At 40.2% G+C, this 16,007-nt stretch overlaps 1 protein-coding gene across 4 annotated transcripts in view; it reads right to left on the reverse strand.

The window, feature by feature from the left end:
• The window catches only part of MPP7 (MAGUK p55 scaffold protein 7), a 525,083-nt gene that overhangs the window by 148,741 nt on the left and 360,335 nt on the right, over window positions 1-16,007 (reverse strand). The window contains exons 14-15 of one of the 4 annotated variants that reach the window (XM_089693827.1): window positions 8,471-8,491; window positions 8,342-8,353 (exon numbers count right to left, since the gene is read on the reverse strand). The exons of the other annotated variants lie outside the window; for them this stretch is intronic. Coding sequence (XP_089549953.1) covers window positions 8,342-8,353; window positions 8,471-8,491 — 33 coding nt within the window. The remainder of the gene's footprint in view (window positions 1-8,341; window positions 8,354-8,470; window positions 8,492-16,007) is intronic. 4 annotated transcript variants of the gene reach the window in all.

Genomic DNA, 16,007 nt, shown 5'->3' on the forward strand with positions numbered 1-16,007 from the left:
TTGCCTTCCTTTGTACAAACTGGGACACACCCCATAATATAAAACTGCGCATTTTGTCGAATATGGTTATTGTAAGCAAAATAGGCTTTGATAAGATTCTGGTGTCCATTTAAAGGAAATCTGAATAGAAATATTGATAGGGCAATCAAAAAGTCAAAGGTCACCTTAAAGTAGCTCTAAACCCAATCACTAAAATCTCATATAGGCTTTACCATTGTCATTTAAAATGTTGTTTTCAATCCCTTTAAATCTGCAGCTTACATTAAAATAATAATTTGTGTACCTGCCATGAAGGTCCTTATTCAGGCACTTACTGCTCTCTTGTATTGTCACCCTTGCAGGTTTCCCCCTGCTGGAAACAACAAATGGCCCTGCTGATGTGCATTACGCAGGCATGGTCAAGTATGATCAGGAAGCTGATACAGAGCAATAATGAGCAGCCAATGTTGGAGGCAAGTACATATATCCCAGCAGGAGCAAATTGGATCATGCTTTGCTGGTTTTCTTTGCCTTCCTCTGGATCAACTGTGGGTATAGGATTATAAATTTTTTTTTTAAGGTTGAACTGGATGGACTTTTGTCTTTTTTCAGCCAGACTAACTATGTAAATATATGTAAGAAGTGGCTAAAAAAAAAGAAAGAGGCTGGTAGTGATCAGCAGCACTAAGATATGAAAAGAAAAAAAAAAAAAAAAAAAAAAAGGAGAAATCAGATTTTATGGGGAATAACACCTTTAATTGTTTATGATGCACAGTGCTTTAGCAAACTAAATATCAACCAGTTAGGGGACAAGTTAGACTGTGGCAAAGTCTGTAGTGTTGAACCATGCTGAATCATAGCTGAACCTGATGCGTCCTAGTTGCCTAGTAATGCTAAATTAACAGCCAAACTGCTTCAAAATACAGTAAAGTGAGTAAAAACTACACTTTAAAAATAAACTGTTGGCTATATAAATCCTGTATAATAATAATAGACTAAAGCCTTGGAGAAAATCTAAGCCCTAAATAGGTGTTTCGGCACCCATCTCTGAATTTCCAGGACACGCTCCTGCAAATCCAGAATTCCCATGACCTTTGGGTCCACAAAGACTTCTGCCAGGATTTATAGAATCCCTGCCAATACTGCCAGTGCTGCTCACAGAAGCCCTGCCAGGACTTCCAGTATCTCTGCCAGTATGTCGCAGCCATAGAATCCCTGCCAGGATTTCCTGGGCTCCCTAAAATGATGCTGGGTGAGGGGTATTTAAGCATCAGCCCTGGAAATAGATGATGCTGTGTCTTCATACAAGCTACCCTGCTTTGTATAAAAGAGCTATACTATACCACTAATTGCCTGTTTCATTGCTGACCAGGACTGACCTGACTACTGTCTTGCCTGCCGCCTGACCCAAGATCTCTACTTGAACCCAACCTCTCTCCTGCCCACTGCTGAGCTGTATAGCTGTGACCACTCTTCTGTGTCCTGACCATTGCCAACCTCTGCCTGGATCCGAACGTTCTTCAGTCACTCCCAGGTGTACATCTCCACATAGTAGCCTCCCTGTCCTTGCTCATGCTTTGGTGTGGCAAACCTGAGTTGGTACCAGCATGCAGTGACACCCAACCCCACCACCAGGAGCTCTGGTAAACACCAGATGATGCTTAAATTCCATGCCTCAGGTGAGCCTGCTTTACCTGCAAGAGGGATGTTGCTGTAAGAGGATGACATTTAGTTTGCTAAAATTTGGAGTATCATAAACAACTGTTGTGTTTTTTTTTCCATAAAATGTTTTCAGATTTTGTTTTTTTTTTTTTTTTTTTTTCATTCTTTGCTGCAACTCAGTGCTGCCAATCCCCTCTCTCAACTGCTTCATGACAACTTTAACTGGCTTCAGCATCAGCTGCACATTATTGGTCTGGACTGGTTTCCTGATAACAACAACGATGTACCATGGCTGCTCAGTGTGTGTCAACATGGCCACTTGTTCTGGATCTCCAGGTATTCTTTTTCTTTTTAAGTTGCAGATATAAAAAAAAAAATTGCCAACTTTTCAAATGACAAATATGATAAAGCTTATATCAGATTTTAGTATTCGAGTATAAATCAAGATTAATCACTGATATAGCCAAGGAAAGTGACACTCTTCTTTATCATCTTCCAACAGAGTAGTATGTTTAGTTGTAAATTACAGGTGCGCCTTTTGCAATTTCCCATCTTAAAACCATATTGCTGTGCAAATCTCCTGCTTTATCCCAGCCTTCATATATCTGTACTATCAGGACAGTTTTCATTGTCATCTGTTAGGGTAAGAGGATTAGTGCAAACTGAATCTAGTTTAACAATGGTGGCCAAAAGTCACAAAACTCCCGTTATTAATTACAACTGCACAGGACTGGGCAATACCTTCATTTAATGGGATAAATGGTAAAATGTAGTTTTTATTATTCTGTCCTGAGAAACCGTCTCGGTACAGTGGCTGGCAGAACACACTGGGATTCAGTTCTGCTCCAGCCATAAATATTTATACATTTTAGCAGCCACAAAATGCAGCTTTATACATACAAGTGTAAAAGGGTTCTCCAATATAGAAATAACATTGCAGCTTCTTCTGACCCCACTGCACCTGACTCAACTAAAAAAGGTGAATTCTAGCATTGTTGGCTAAACGCTCAAATACATTGATACTCCCTGAGCAATTTCATGATGCCTGCCTGTGGCTGTATGTTAAAGGAAAAGTTCACCATTGAGAACATTTTACATGTTCCATGCATATTTAGGGTGCAGCTGCTGCCCAATCCCCCCTTCCCTGTGACAGCAGTACGGGGAGAAGTTCCCCGTACTAGCCGTCTGTTGTTTAAATCAGCCCAGCCGTGTGGGGCTCCACACACACAGCAGCGTCATTCATTTAACAGAGTTCCGTGATTGAAGGAACTACAAGTCCCAACAGCCTTAGCGGCTGTCAGCTTGAAATTCTCAATGAACTTCCATGGCGCTCCATAGCATCGTGGTAGTTCATTGAGCCTTCCTGTCAGTATATTTGCTTGCCAGTACATCCCGTAAGGGCAAGCTAATATACCAACAGGTCTGCAGGAGACCTTGCTTTACAGGCTCCTGCAACAAAAAATTATAAAAAGCACAATTTTTTTTACCTGCAAAAAAATTTAAATTTATTATTTTTTGTCAAAAGGTGAACTTATCCTTTAAGGGAATCACTCAGCTTTTTATAGATATAAATATGAACCATCTGAAATTGATGTGTGACGTTTTTAGAAATGTTTTAGCATATAGATTTTCGGTTTATATGGACATGTGAAGTCATATTTGCTATGTCGTATGCATTCTCTGTTTCCTGCATAAAGATTGTGCCTTAGTGCAGCTCTCCCAATGCAAATCTACCAGTCAGGTCTGATTGCCTGAAACTAAGGGACTCTCTATGTGCCCAATAGACCTTATCTCAGCAGTCCTTCATGCAAGTTGCTTGTCACATTCCCTAACATACAGAGAGCTGCAAAGGGAAAAATCTGCATATTTAAATATGAACTACAATAACAAAATATGGAATAACAATCATGAAAAATACAGAAGTCAAAAATGCTTTTGGGGCTTGCACTGATAATTGAAAGTGCATATGGCTGAAGGATGAATTACTCCACAGTGCCTGCCCCTACAGAGGTCAGTGATTGCTTGATTTAAAGCTTACTTTATGCTAGTTAAATCCTAAGTGAAGCTTGCATAATTATTATTGTTATGCAGTCAGGCTGTTTTATCTTTGTGAGCATGATTAGAGAACGGAGTAGGGGGCTTGTTGGGAGAGTCCGGCCTTTGTTTTCTGTGTTGAGTATCAGTCCAACCATCTAGCACGTTGCTACCACTCAGTATTTTAACCCATGCTGCAGCAAAGGCCAACAAACAGCAACATTCCGTATACTGTATAAGTAGCCTGATTGCAAAATAGGGTTTTGAAAATCTGTAATATTTCAATGTCCGTAGCCTTGCCACAGAACTCCATTAAGGTGTCCATACATGGGGGGGATGTTTGGATTTGAAAATGGTCACACTTTCAATCAATGCCCTTTCACTTAGCGTGAACATCTGCTATCAAATGCAACCTCAAAAAACCTATGGTCTCCGCTAAAGCTCCTGTAAATTAATCTGGTGATTCCTGCAATTGGGGATGGCTGGGCAGGAATCCATCTAACTCCTCACATACTGTGGACATGTACAGAGAAAAGTCCCAAACGCCACGCACCTAGCAAGGCCACTAGTAAACAGGTGAAAGCAGTCTCAGCCAGCTTTGTCCAAAGCCATGTTCTTAACACATTTTAGCCAACCCATGGGGCTTAATCTTGGAGGTGAACCTCCATGATTAAGCTCTGTGGACAGGGTGAAAATTAATGGAGGTGTAGCTTTGGATGAAGTTCACTGAGGCTGCTTTCATCTGTTTACTAATAGCGTTGTTAGGTTCTGCGGTATTTGGCACTTTTCTCTTTGTATCTGTCATCATGTTTGCCTTGCAGGGTTACATGGAGCAGTAAGAGGGAGCAGTGAAATTTTTATACATTATGGAGAACCCCTTTAAGTCACCCCAATCATTCATTCTGCTATTTGTTTTTGTTCACAATTGGCCCCCTGGCTTTCTACAAAGTGATCTCTGCTGATACCCTATACAGGAGGCATAGGACAAGGTTCGCCTGCCACTGTATGGCCCTCAGCTGCCTCATGGTGCACAGGTGGAAAAATGGTACACATTTCACTGGTACAGATGCCACAAAAACAGTTTCAAAGCCACTAAAACTGGATGGGATCAATTAATTGTGTGGGACTTAAAACTAATGTGGGGGTGGCAACAGAAGTGTTGCATTTAGCGCTACAGAGGACTGAAGTCCTTACAGCAGGAGAAATTACATCATATTAAGTAGACATTTCATGATTGCATTCTTCTACTATAATTCAGACTCTACAACCTAAATTGGAAGATGTAATATAAAAGACAGGTATAGAAAGATGCTGAAAAGTGCTTTAGTCTCTATCTAGGAAGACATATACGCTGAAAAGCCTCAAGAAGTGGTTAGGAATGATTTTTTTTATGATGGTATAACTCAGTTTCTTCAAACTTTACATGACAAGGAAAAATTTTAAGACAAGTTTTTGTTACATTTAGCGATTGAAGAAAATAAAGCATTTTTCTGCTGTTTGGGCAAGGTGATTTTACTCTGTGACATCTGCTTGTTTGCCATTTTTTATAGAAAAGAATAAAGCACTCTTACTGAGCTTTTAAATTAAAGTGGACCTGTTATCTGCAAGCACTGGAGCCACTTTATGAGCTAAACCAATACTCTCACATATACATGCGAGCAGTCCCCAACTTCCTGGAACATGTTTCTAAGAAGAGTCTCACCATTTAACAAAATTAGGCACAGTTGTGGTGTGACCTACCATTTCAGGGGGTTTTTAGTGGGGATCATTACAATGGCTTGGTGGTTAACACTCTAACCTCACAGTGCTGGAGTCCTGGATTCAATGCTCATAGTCTTATCTAAGTATACACAGATCAGCTATAACATTATGATCACTGACCAATTAAATGAATAACATTGGTTATCTTGTTCCAATAGCAACTGAAAGTAGAGGGGATATATTAAACAGCAAGTAAACATGTTGTCCCTGATATCAATGAAGCAGAAAAAATGGGTAAGCATTAGGATCTGACTGACTTTGAAAATTGTAATGGCTAGACGACTGGGTCAGAGCAGCTCCGAAACTGCAGCTGCTGTAGGATGTTTCCTATCTGCAGTGATCAGAACCTACCAAAAGTGGTCCAAGGAAGGAAAACTGATGAACCGGAAACAGGGTCATGGGTGGCCAAGGCTTATTAATGCCCACAAGGCGTGTAGGCTGGCCTGTGTAATCTGATCCAATAGAAGAGCTACTGTAGCTCAAATTGCTGAAAAAAGTTTATACTGGTTCTGACAGAAAAGTGTCAGAACACAGTGAATCACAGTTTGTTGCATTAGGGGCTACTTAGCCGCAGACTGGATGCTAACCTGTGTCCACAGCCAAAAGCACCTACAATGGGAACATAAGCATCAGAATTGGACAACAGGAGCAATGGAAGGTGTCCTGGTATGATAAAGGACCTGGGGAAGAAATGGCACCAAGATGCACTATGGGAAAAAGGCAAGCTGGTGGAAGCAGTGTGATGTTTTGGGCAATGTTCTGCTAGGAAATCCTGGGACCTGCCATTCATATGGATATTACATTGAGGTCTAGTAAAATCCATGCCTTGACAGGTCATGGCTGTTGTGGTGTCAAAGAGAGACCTACTCAATATTAGGTGGGCCATCATAATGTTAAGGCTGCTTGGTGTATATGATTGGGTATTTTCACAGGTATTCATGTTTTTCATGTTTGATTTTGGGATTAATACTGCTTTAAGCTATAAATATGTCTGGGACAGGGACCACATTGGTTCTATGTACTCAAATTGTTTAACGTGGAAAATAAGTCATTCAAAAGGCATGGGCTGTTGGTCAGTAGACATAGGAGACCAGCCAATCAGTCTGAAAGAAAAAAAAGGCTTCATTGGCATAATTTAGGGCATGGTTCCACAGCATGTGCCATTCATTCTGAGAAAACAGACCCGTGTTGCAGCAGAGCTTGACGCACTACTGTTTGTTGTAGTGTATGGGAAAAGGGTCAGGTTTGTTTTTTGTGTGTTAATTCTTGGTTAAACTATGTGCAAATATCAACCTTTTCTTAATAAGCTCCTCCAGCCTCCTAAGCCTCACTTGTGGTACTTTGAAGTGATGGCCAGCCTCAATAACAAACAGAAAGCTTTGGAAGGTGCAGAGCCAAGCTTTATTTTACAAGAAAAGTCAAGGGTTGCATAAAACATGAGTTGCCTGTATCTCTGGATCTATGAATCGTTTTGAAATGTGCTTTTCACTGAAGACAACCTGGAACTTCACTCTCTCAATCAACATTGACCATTTTGAATCTTTATGCTGCTATCATTAGTAAGTAGATAGAAAAGTATATTATATTTACTTGTTTTAAACGGTTACATTTCTCGTGTTCCTAGTTTTCATGTCTAGGCAAATGATGTCTTACATCCAGGAGTCTTCAGGAGAGGTTTTCTCAGCTAAGCACACCCACCCTCCTGTCGAGCTTAGGGCAGATGGATTCAAGGAAGTAAATGCTACATGACTCATCTGCCCTTACACAAGATGGCCATGGCCAGAAATGCTAAGAGTGTTTTTCTAAGTGATTTCTAAGCAAAATAAAGCATGGAGACATGGATGGATGGATTTTTCAATATGAAAAATGAATTAAATAGCGCTTTGGTTTTGGTGCTTAGATATAGTGTAGTTCCACTTTAAGCTTTTTTTTTTAATCAAATGATCCATTTAACACGCCAAGATTTGTAAAATGTATACTTTCTTGCTTACTGGTCTACTATGGGATCTAACTATAGTTTAGGAAACCAAACAACAGTGGCATCCCTCTCTCTCTACCCCCTCTGTAGCCTACAATTACTTACAATACTACCTGTGTTCTTTAAGATGGAACGTCTGCAGTGAACAAACGGCACTTATACAGCAATAAATGTTTTATAAATGTATATTTTAGTATTGAACTCAGGTCTCCAGCCATCCACTATTATGTGTCAGCAGTTGTACTTGGCAGAGGTTTGCCTGACTCTGCACCTGCCTAGGTGAATTTCCTACCGAGAGCCAATAATATTGGTTCAGCTCATAAAACAACTTTCCCAATGAGTGCAGGTTAAGGGCTAGTGTACACGAGCTTCAGACAAGCCAGCAAGTCAAATGCAGAAAAACAGCTTGCATTTGACATCAGTTTGAGATCAGGTGGGATCTGTTTGAGATACAATCACATGTATAGAGGACTAATGGCAATGCAACACGAAGCATGGCAAAAGCAACAACACCACAAGTGCTTACTGTTCCAGGATATAAAAATAAAAATTTAAACACATCAATCTCTTCTAAACAAATTCACAAACTGATGTCAGGAGCAAAAGACAAATGCTTGTGTACTCTAGTTCTTAAGGGACACTTTAATAACTAAAGCATACACATAAACTTCACAACAGTATACAATAAATTAAAAACAAAAAAACAAATCTCCAAAAGGGTAAAATAAAACAGATTTTATGGAAAAAGCATCACTGCATATACCATAACAAAAAGACAAAACAAGGACAGCGCTGACTATTGTAAAGGAAATATGGAAAGTCTGTATCGTATTCAAAGTGTGTTCTGAGCTACATCACGTTAGATTCTGAACACATGTTGCCTAAATAAAGTTATCTGGCAATGCAAAGAAACGTTTGTACGTGTACCTTCAATTTCCTCTGAGAAGCAAAAAAAGGGGGAGGGAAAAAAAAAACGAAAGGAAATGATTAAATGTGCTGAAAATATAACTAGGGAAAAGAAAATGTTAGATTTTTACCAAAAAAACATTCACCTACCATACTCAACAGTTTCCTCATCTTAGAACAGCCAAAAAGAAAGAGACACATTTTTTTAATGCACTGAATGTTAACAGTTGCTGAGTGTGAACATGTTATTTTATAAGATGGTAAGCAAAATAATTTCCTGTATATGTACCAAATCGATGTCAATTTTACAGCAATCTCAAATACTGTAGCAAGATAAAAAAAAATGAGCCTGTAAGAAGAGCTAATGAAGTGAATCAAAAGATTAATGGTGCTGCAAGACCTCAGGGGCAGTTTGCTGTGCATGCATGATTTGGCCAGCCTCTGGCTCCACCTACTGCAACAAAACATTCAGTTGAATCTTTGTGCTTTTATCAAAATAGGGCGAGTTGGTGGGGAATTGAAATTGATGACAGCTGGCAGAAGTTATGTGTCATTCATCTAACAGGGACCCATAGATATTAGAACTGGTTTCCAGCCTGCCCAGTCAACGGTTTCTCAAAACAGGAGCTGCACATGTAAGAATATTCCAAGCAAACTATATTGTTCTGGAAGTGAACAAGATCCCATTAATGTCATTTCATGTCTGTAGGAAGCTTCAGAAGATTGTATCACTGACAACGCTGTCAATGTCACTTCTGGCGTTGGGTGGAGATTTTTGCAACATTGGCATTTGCTACTTTGCATTTACTATTTATATACGTTATATATGTGTTCAAGTAAAACCAGGACAGGTATAAAAATGGATGCTTGCGTGGCGGTACTGCACACAGTAGTAAGTGGCAAGTGTGTCCTATTACTGATTGGCGGCGCTCATGTCGCTGGCCAGTCCAGAGGCCGTTAAACAAGATGGCAGACAACTGTGTTAGTGCGTGCATGGAACAGTGTGTGGTGATTAGGTTTCTTGTGAATAAAGACATAAAACCCACAGATATATACAGAAGACTTCAAGCACAGTACGGTGATGAGACGCTCAGCCGCAGTAAGACATTTGAATGGTGTTAATGTTTCAAAGATGGCCGTAAGTCCATCAGTGATGATTCCTGCCGTGGTGGTTCCAAGCCCACAGCAGTCATTCCTGTGAACATTCAGCACATGGAACACCTTATACTGGATAATTGATGCATGACCAGTCATGAAATTGCACAAGAGACAAATCTTTCTGTGGGAACAGTGAACACGTTGATGATGAAGTGAAGCAGGCTGTCCTAGGATGGTTAAGGCGTACTGACAAATCTTCTTATGCGAAGCTTTCCAGACATTAAACACTGGGATAAGTGTATAAATGTAGCAGGGGAGTATGTTGAAAAATAAATGCAGTTACCATTCCTTGAAATGTGTTCTTTTATTATATAAGCTCAAAAGTCCCAGTTTAACTTGAACGACCCTCATACTTTTTATTGCATATTGTTTCAATAAAGTTTAAATTTTTTTGTCAAACTACCTGGATCTATTGTGGTACCTCTTTTTTCAGGTTCTTTCCCTGGTATGCTTGCAGTCCTAATTAGGGTAGCTGATCCACAGCGCTGTCTAGGTAGAGATGTGTCTAGGCTGAGTCGGTAAGGGGTCATTTACAGTAAGAAAAAGCTCATTTCTCTAAAGCAGATAACAGATATTTTGAGAGTTTGCAAAAAAATAAGGAAATGTAATGGATACTATTAGTACTCTGAGAATACATGCATGGCATTCCCCTGGTTGATCTACTCACTAACCTAACTCACAGTACTGAAGTTTACAGAAAGCAATTATGTTTTAGTGTGTATTCATCTCTTGCATATGATGGTAATCAAAATCGACAAGCTTAAAGGATTAGCCCATTCACAAGTAATACTGCATTTAAAAACTTAGCCTGGTGGACTTAGGTATTTAGTGACTTTTTAAAAACCAGGTGATTCAAGAGCCAAACCACAATTTCCATCTCTTTCCCTACCCACCTTGGGTGACTCACACCTCCTGTTAGAAGAACGTTGCTCCCATTTATGGCATTCAAACACTTATATAAAGAAATCCAAAAAATGAGAGTGTGGCTTCTTCAAAACTATTGTGGTTGGTGTGCAGATATTAGAACACAGTGATCATAGCACCATAGTTCTCAAGGGGCATAAACTGTTGTGGCCAGCTCCACCTACGCAGAATGCAACTGAATAGGAAAGCCACAGAAAGGCTAGTAAGAGCAGAAACTCAAGACAATGACACACAATACAATTCTGTTGGTCAAATAGATTATACCAAAGCCTAACAATTACTAATTCTGATCCATAACTGACCTGGCTTTTTCAGTTAACGATATACTCCAAGCTGGAACAAGAACTATATGTATGAGGGGGTAAACTATACACCTGTGCTTTACACAAGCTGTTTGTGGGTTACAGAAGACTTTCACCAAGAAAGCTGCTGAACGGCTTCCCGTCCGCCCATATATTACAGACAGCAGACAGAAGCAGTGCCGATGCGGGCTAACATACCTGCACCTGGGAGCTCAGCGATCCTAGTGTCACCCAAACACTGCGGATTACATGACCGCTGTATCCGGGTGATCACATGGTGTTTTTCCGTGTGACTGCTGTGGCCTATCATATCAATCACTTAGTAAACAATAGAAAGTGAAAGTAAAGATCGGTTTCCTCTGCTCTCACTGTGAGAGCAGAGAGAAGCACTGCTACAGCCTGTCAGGCAGCATGTACACTCACAGAGTGCAGTGCCAGCCACCCCAGTGTCCCTGATCACTGCCCCAGTGTAGTACAAATTAAAAATGCAGCCAGCCCCAGTCACCTGTCCCAGTGCTCATAAAAACACTGCCATACACCATACCAATGTCCTGATCACTGGCATACACCACACCAGTTACTTAATCACCCCCATATGCCATGCCAACACCTTGACCACCACCATGTGCCATATCAGCACCCTGATTTCCACCATACACCATACCAGTGCCCTGATCTCCACCATGCACCATACCTGCACCTGGATCACAGCCATACTCCATACTGACATCCTGATCACCACCATACCCCATACCGACATTCTGATCATCCCATATGCCATGCCAGCATCCTGATCACTGCTGTACCAGCGTTCCAATCACCCCATATGCCATGCCAGTATCCTGATTACGGCCATACTCCATACCAATATTCCGATCATCCCATGAGCCATACCAGAATTCTGATCACCCCATATGTCATATTAGTGTCCTGATCACTGCCATATCCCATACCAGTGTCCTGATCACCCCCATACCCTATATCAGCATCCTGATTACCGCCATACCTCATACCAGTGTCCCGATTACTGTCATATCCCATACCAGGATCCGGCATTTTAGGGTCTCAACTGATCAATTTTCAGATATATATTCCATTGTTTGTAGACTCTATAACTCCCACACAGACTAAATAATAGACACTGTTTTGGGTTATTTTTACCCAGAAAATGCAGCAGAATACATGTTGGCTTAAATTTATGAAGAAAGATGATTTATTTACAAAATTTTATAACAAAAACCAAGCAAAAAAGGTTGGGTTTTCCCCCCCAAAATTTTGGGTATTTTTTCATTTAAATAGCAAAAAATTAAAAACCAGTGGTGAATAAATATCACCAAAAGAAAGCTGTCTTAAAAAAAAAAAAAATTTCATGGGTACAGTGTTGCATGACTGAGTAATTGTCACTCAATGTGTGACAGCGCTGAAAGCTGACAACAGGTCTGGACTAGAAGTGGGTGAATGTGTCCCCACTTGAAGTGGTTAAAGCTTGTTGAAATACAAGCTTTGCAAAATACTTGCTGTACACGTGGCTTTTCAGACTAGCATTTAGAAGCAGAAAACTCGTATAAGCTGGGTGAAGCGATACTAGTTAATGACCCAATTTTTTTCACTGTAAAAAAAAAAAATGCTTCCTTTTATTTTTTTGTGAACCTAACCCAGCTTCAGGGTCTCTGATCCAGTGTCTATGTCCTTCATTCAGTATATTCCACTGAGGATGCAGGTCAGGCTTAGGAGTCAACCCTGACTCCATATAAGCCTAACCCCATCCAGTCCACGCCCCCCGACATGTTTCGTCCTGCCCACAGGGCTTAGTCATGGAGGTACCTTTATAAATAAGCTCCATGGGCAGGGCTTAACTCTATGTCTGAGCCTTGTGGGTGGGGCAACACATGTCAGGGGGGTGTGGACTGGATGGAGTACCTCCATAACTGGGCCCCATTGAGTGGGGCAAAACATGTGGAGGGGTCTGGACTGGATGGAGTTAGGCTGAGGCTGCTATCACCATTACACGCTGGGCTTGCATGGTGTGCGGTGGATGGGATTTCTCTCCTTGTCCTGCCTATTTTTTTTTTTTTTAATGAACTGCAAAATGGCTGAAGCTGCCAGTAGCAATACTACTTTCATTTTGTTCTCTTTGTTAACTAGATAGTCCTGTATCTCTGCCAGCAACATTTCTAAACTCTGAAAATAACTCCAAAAACGTAAAAGTGCTTTTACTAATGTAAACAAGAACTGTGCTATAAGCAAAAACAGTTATGTGGTAAACGTTCCAAAAGGATACATTAATTGGAGAAAACCTACATAAACTACAACTAGGGCTGTATCGTTTTACCATGTCCAGTAATTTAAGATGTGGTTGTATGGAAGGATGAACAAACAAGATATGTTTCTCATAAGTGACTTAATTTGTCTGCAGATGAAGGTGCTTGCAGTGCGGAAGGGCCTTACGCCAGCTTTTTGATGAGTCACCAGTGGTCATAGCTCCTGGCGCATGACTGCATTGTGTGCTAGTGCAATCACCTTAATCCAATTTTTCTCTGTGGAAATGGAATTCTGAGCATATCTCCAAGGGACTGTTAATGCAGGCTTCAAACTAACTGCCACCACTAATTAAAATAGGCACAATGATTTTAGATTAAGAAGATTGCCATTGCAGTTTTAAGTATGCTGCCGGTTTAGTGAGGCAAACAAGAGGCCTAAGTGGGTGGCTACTTAGATCAGTTTACATAAGCTTCCTTTAAAGCAAAACCAGCTGTCCAGATAAAATGTATGAAATCAGTCCTATTTTATCCTCATTAGACCTTGAATGTCTTGTAATGAAGTACAATGGTGTTCCTTCATTACTTGCAAAAAACATAAGTGCTGCAACTCGGAAGCAGAAAAACTATAAGCACGGAATGGAGTATTACATGTACAAAGACTATGCACCAGAATCAATGCTAATTAACCAATCAAAGGGTGTTAAAAGGCCAATTCCAGCAAAAACTATATCTTTTTTTAGTCTTAGATGAAGTAGGGAATGATTACAACCTGTCAGGATTTTTATTGCTCTCTTTGTCCTCATCAAGAAGGCTTCCTCTTACTTCCTATCCTGGTGAAACCCTGACACACAGGGTGTAACCGGAAGAAAAAGTGAGGGGAAAATACGAACAGCAATACAGACCTATAAAAACAAAATGTCACATTATTGTAGTAAAATTTGTATTTTAATCGCAGAGTTATGTCTTGGATTATCAGATATCTCCTTGCTTTCTTCTTCTAGTGACTGAGGGACAGGAAATATGAAGAACATTTTCAAATGGTGAATCAGAAATAAAAGCCTGACTGGAGTTCTAGCCATTTCACTCTAAATCTAAAATGTAAAAATATGTAGAGTAGATTTTTAAAGAGACACTAGGGTAGAGTAACTAAAACTGGAGCACTCAGAGTCTGGTACAGCTGTGCATGGTAGCCAATCAGCTTCTAACTTCAGCTTGTTCAATTAAGCTTTGATAATAAAACCTGGAAGCTGATTGGTTTCTATGTAGAGCTGTGCTAGACTTTGCATGCTCCAGTTTTAGTGAAAAAACCCCACTGTCTCTCTCCCCATTCTGAGCAAAATGACAGTGTCTGTGTAAAGACAACTACCCACTACAGCGATCCCCTGTATTTCCTTCCTCTACTGCACAAAATAACTGATGCTTCTGACTATGGGGAGCATGTGACCTCCTCCCATGATGCAGACGTCGGGCCTAGCTGGCAATATCTTACCAGAATTCTGTGATTAACTTACTGGAGCTTTCCACATCTAATTTTTTTCTTTCCCATATATTTGTCTCTCTGTATATTTTCGTATTTGTTGAATAGCACTGAAGAAGTGAGAGTCTTTTCTCCCGAAACATGTTGGTTTGATGTACTTGTGGCTCTCAATAAATGCCTCTTAATCTACCATCAAAAGTGCCTTCTTTTGGACATTGAGCACTCCTTCTCCATTATTCCAAGTATACGCATAGAAACAACCTTAAGGCCATACCAGAAAGGCAACAGCCTAAACCCTAAGAAGGTTCACTGCCAGTATCCATCATTGGGCACCTACGACTAGTGATTGATCCGGTCCAGTGAAGTCTTTGGCACAAACAAGATATTCCACATCTACCAGTCACTGTCCTCATATCCTATCAGCCTTGTTTTAGGCTTTAGGTCAACCAATATTTTGTGACAGGCTGTAAGTAGGGTTGCATACCTTGCAATCTGACTTGTGCAGAGTTCATTTCTACACTGCATTAATTTGCTTTGTTAAAATAAAAAGAACAATTTTTCTGCTGCAGGTTTCTATCTATTTTCTGTTTACTCATGGCATCAAGTTCACGTGCACTATGAAAGTCACAGCCCAACTCTAGGCACAAAAAAACCTAAAAAACACCCTCACAGTGGGCACTCCCTGCAATGCAAGGGTTGAATTTTTGCTCGTTAATAGGTGCGGAAAAAGGAGAAATACTTACCTTACTCTGAGCTGCATTTTTTTCCACAATATTACTAAAATATGTAGTAGGTGTCATATAAATAAGGGCTAACTTCTAACTTAAAGTATAACTAAAGGCAAAACTTTTTTTTAATTGATGGACATAGATTAGAACACCTGTTGGTTTTTATTGCTGTTTGTGCTGTGTTAAGGATGTTAAGGAGATTCATTTCATTTGTCCTGTTTACCATTATCATTGAAAGTAAAAGAAAATCTCCAATTTTGGGTAGTCCCCAGAAAAGTAATAAAGGAGAAATCCTCCAATGGGGATACTAGTTCTGGTGACTTTAAGCCCATGTGAACTTACTGGTCACCTTTATGTATGACTGAGGACATTGCCTGATCTACCACTAGGCGCACCACATAGCCTTGCTGTTTTAGGCTCAGACCTATTTGACCTATTCACGGTTTCTAGCTTGGATAGGAAAGTAGATGCTGTGGCCTTCATGATTTCTGGGCCATTGAAAGTAAATGGACCTACCACAAATGGCAAATGATGTAAGGCTAACATTACCAGTGTACCACCTTTTAGAACATCCACCACACAATTCTTCAGTGATAAGTTAAACTGATGGAGGTCTGAAAGAATAAACTGTCCTTATTGACTTATGGCAGCCAAAACCTTTAAATGCAGGTTTCAATCTAAGTTCTACATTTGGGTAACAGATCTTATTTCATGCACATTAAAACAAAGCTGTCAGAAAAAAAATATGAGAAGAGCTATTGCTGACTTGTTTTTAAATGTCCAGGTTCCAGGGCTGTAAACCTTATCATCCATTCACTACTTCACAAGTTACTGACC

The sequence above is a fragment of the Staurois parvus genome, unplaced genomic scaffold (genome assembly GCF_062004578.1).
Source record: "Staurois parvus isolate SC_StPar_1 unplaced genomic scaffold, SC_StPar_1.0 ptg000636l, whole genome shotgun sequence".
In the NCBI taxonomy this organism is placed as follows: Eukaryota; Metazoa; Chordata; class Amphibia; order Anura; family Ranidae; genus Staurois; species Staurois parvus.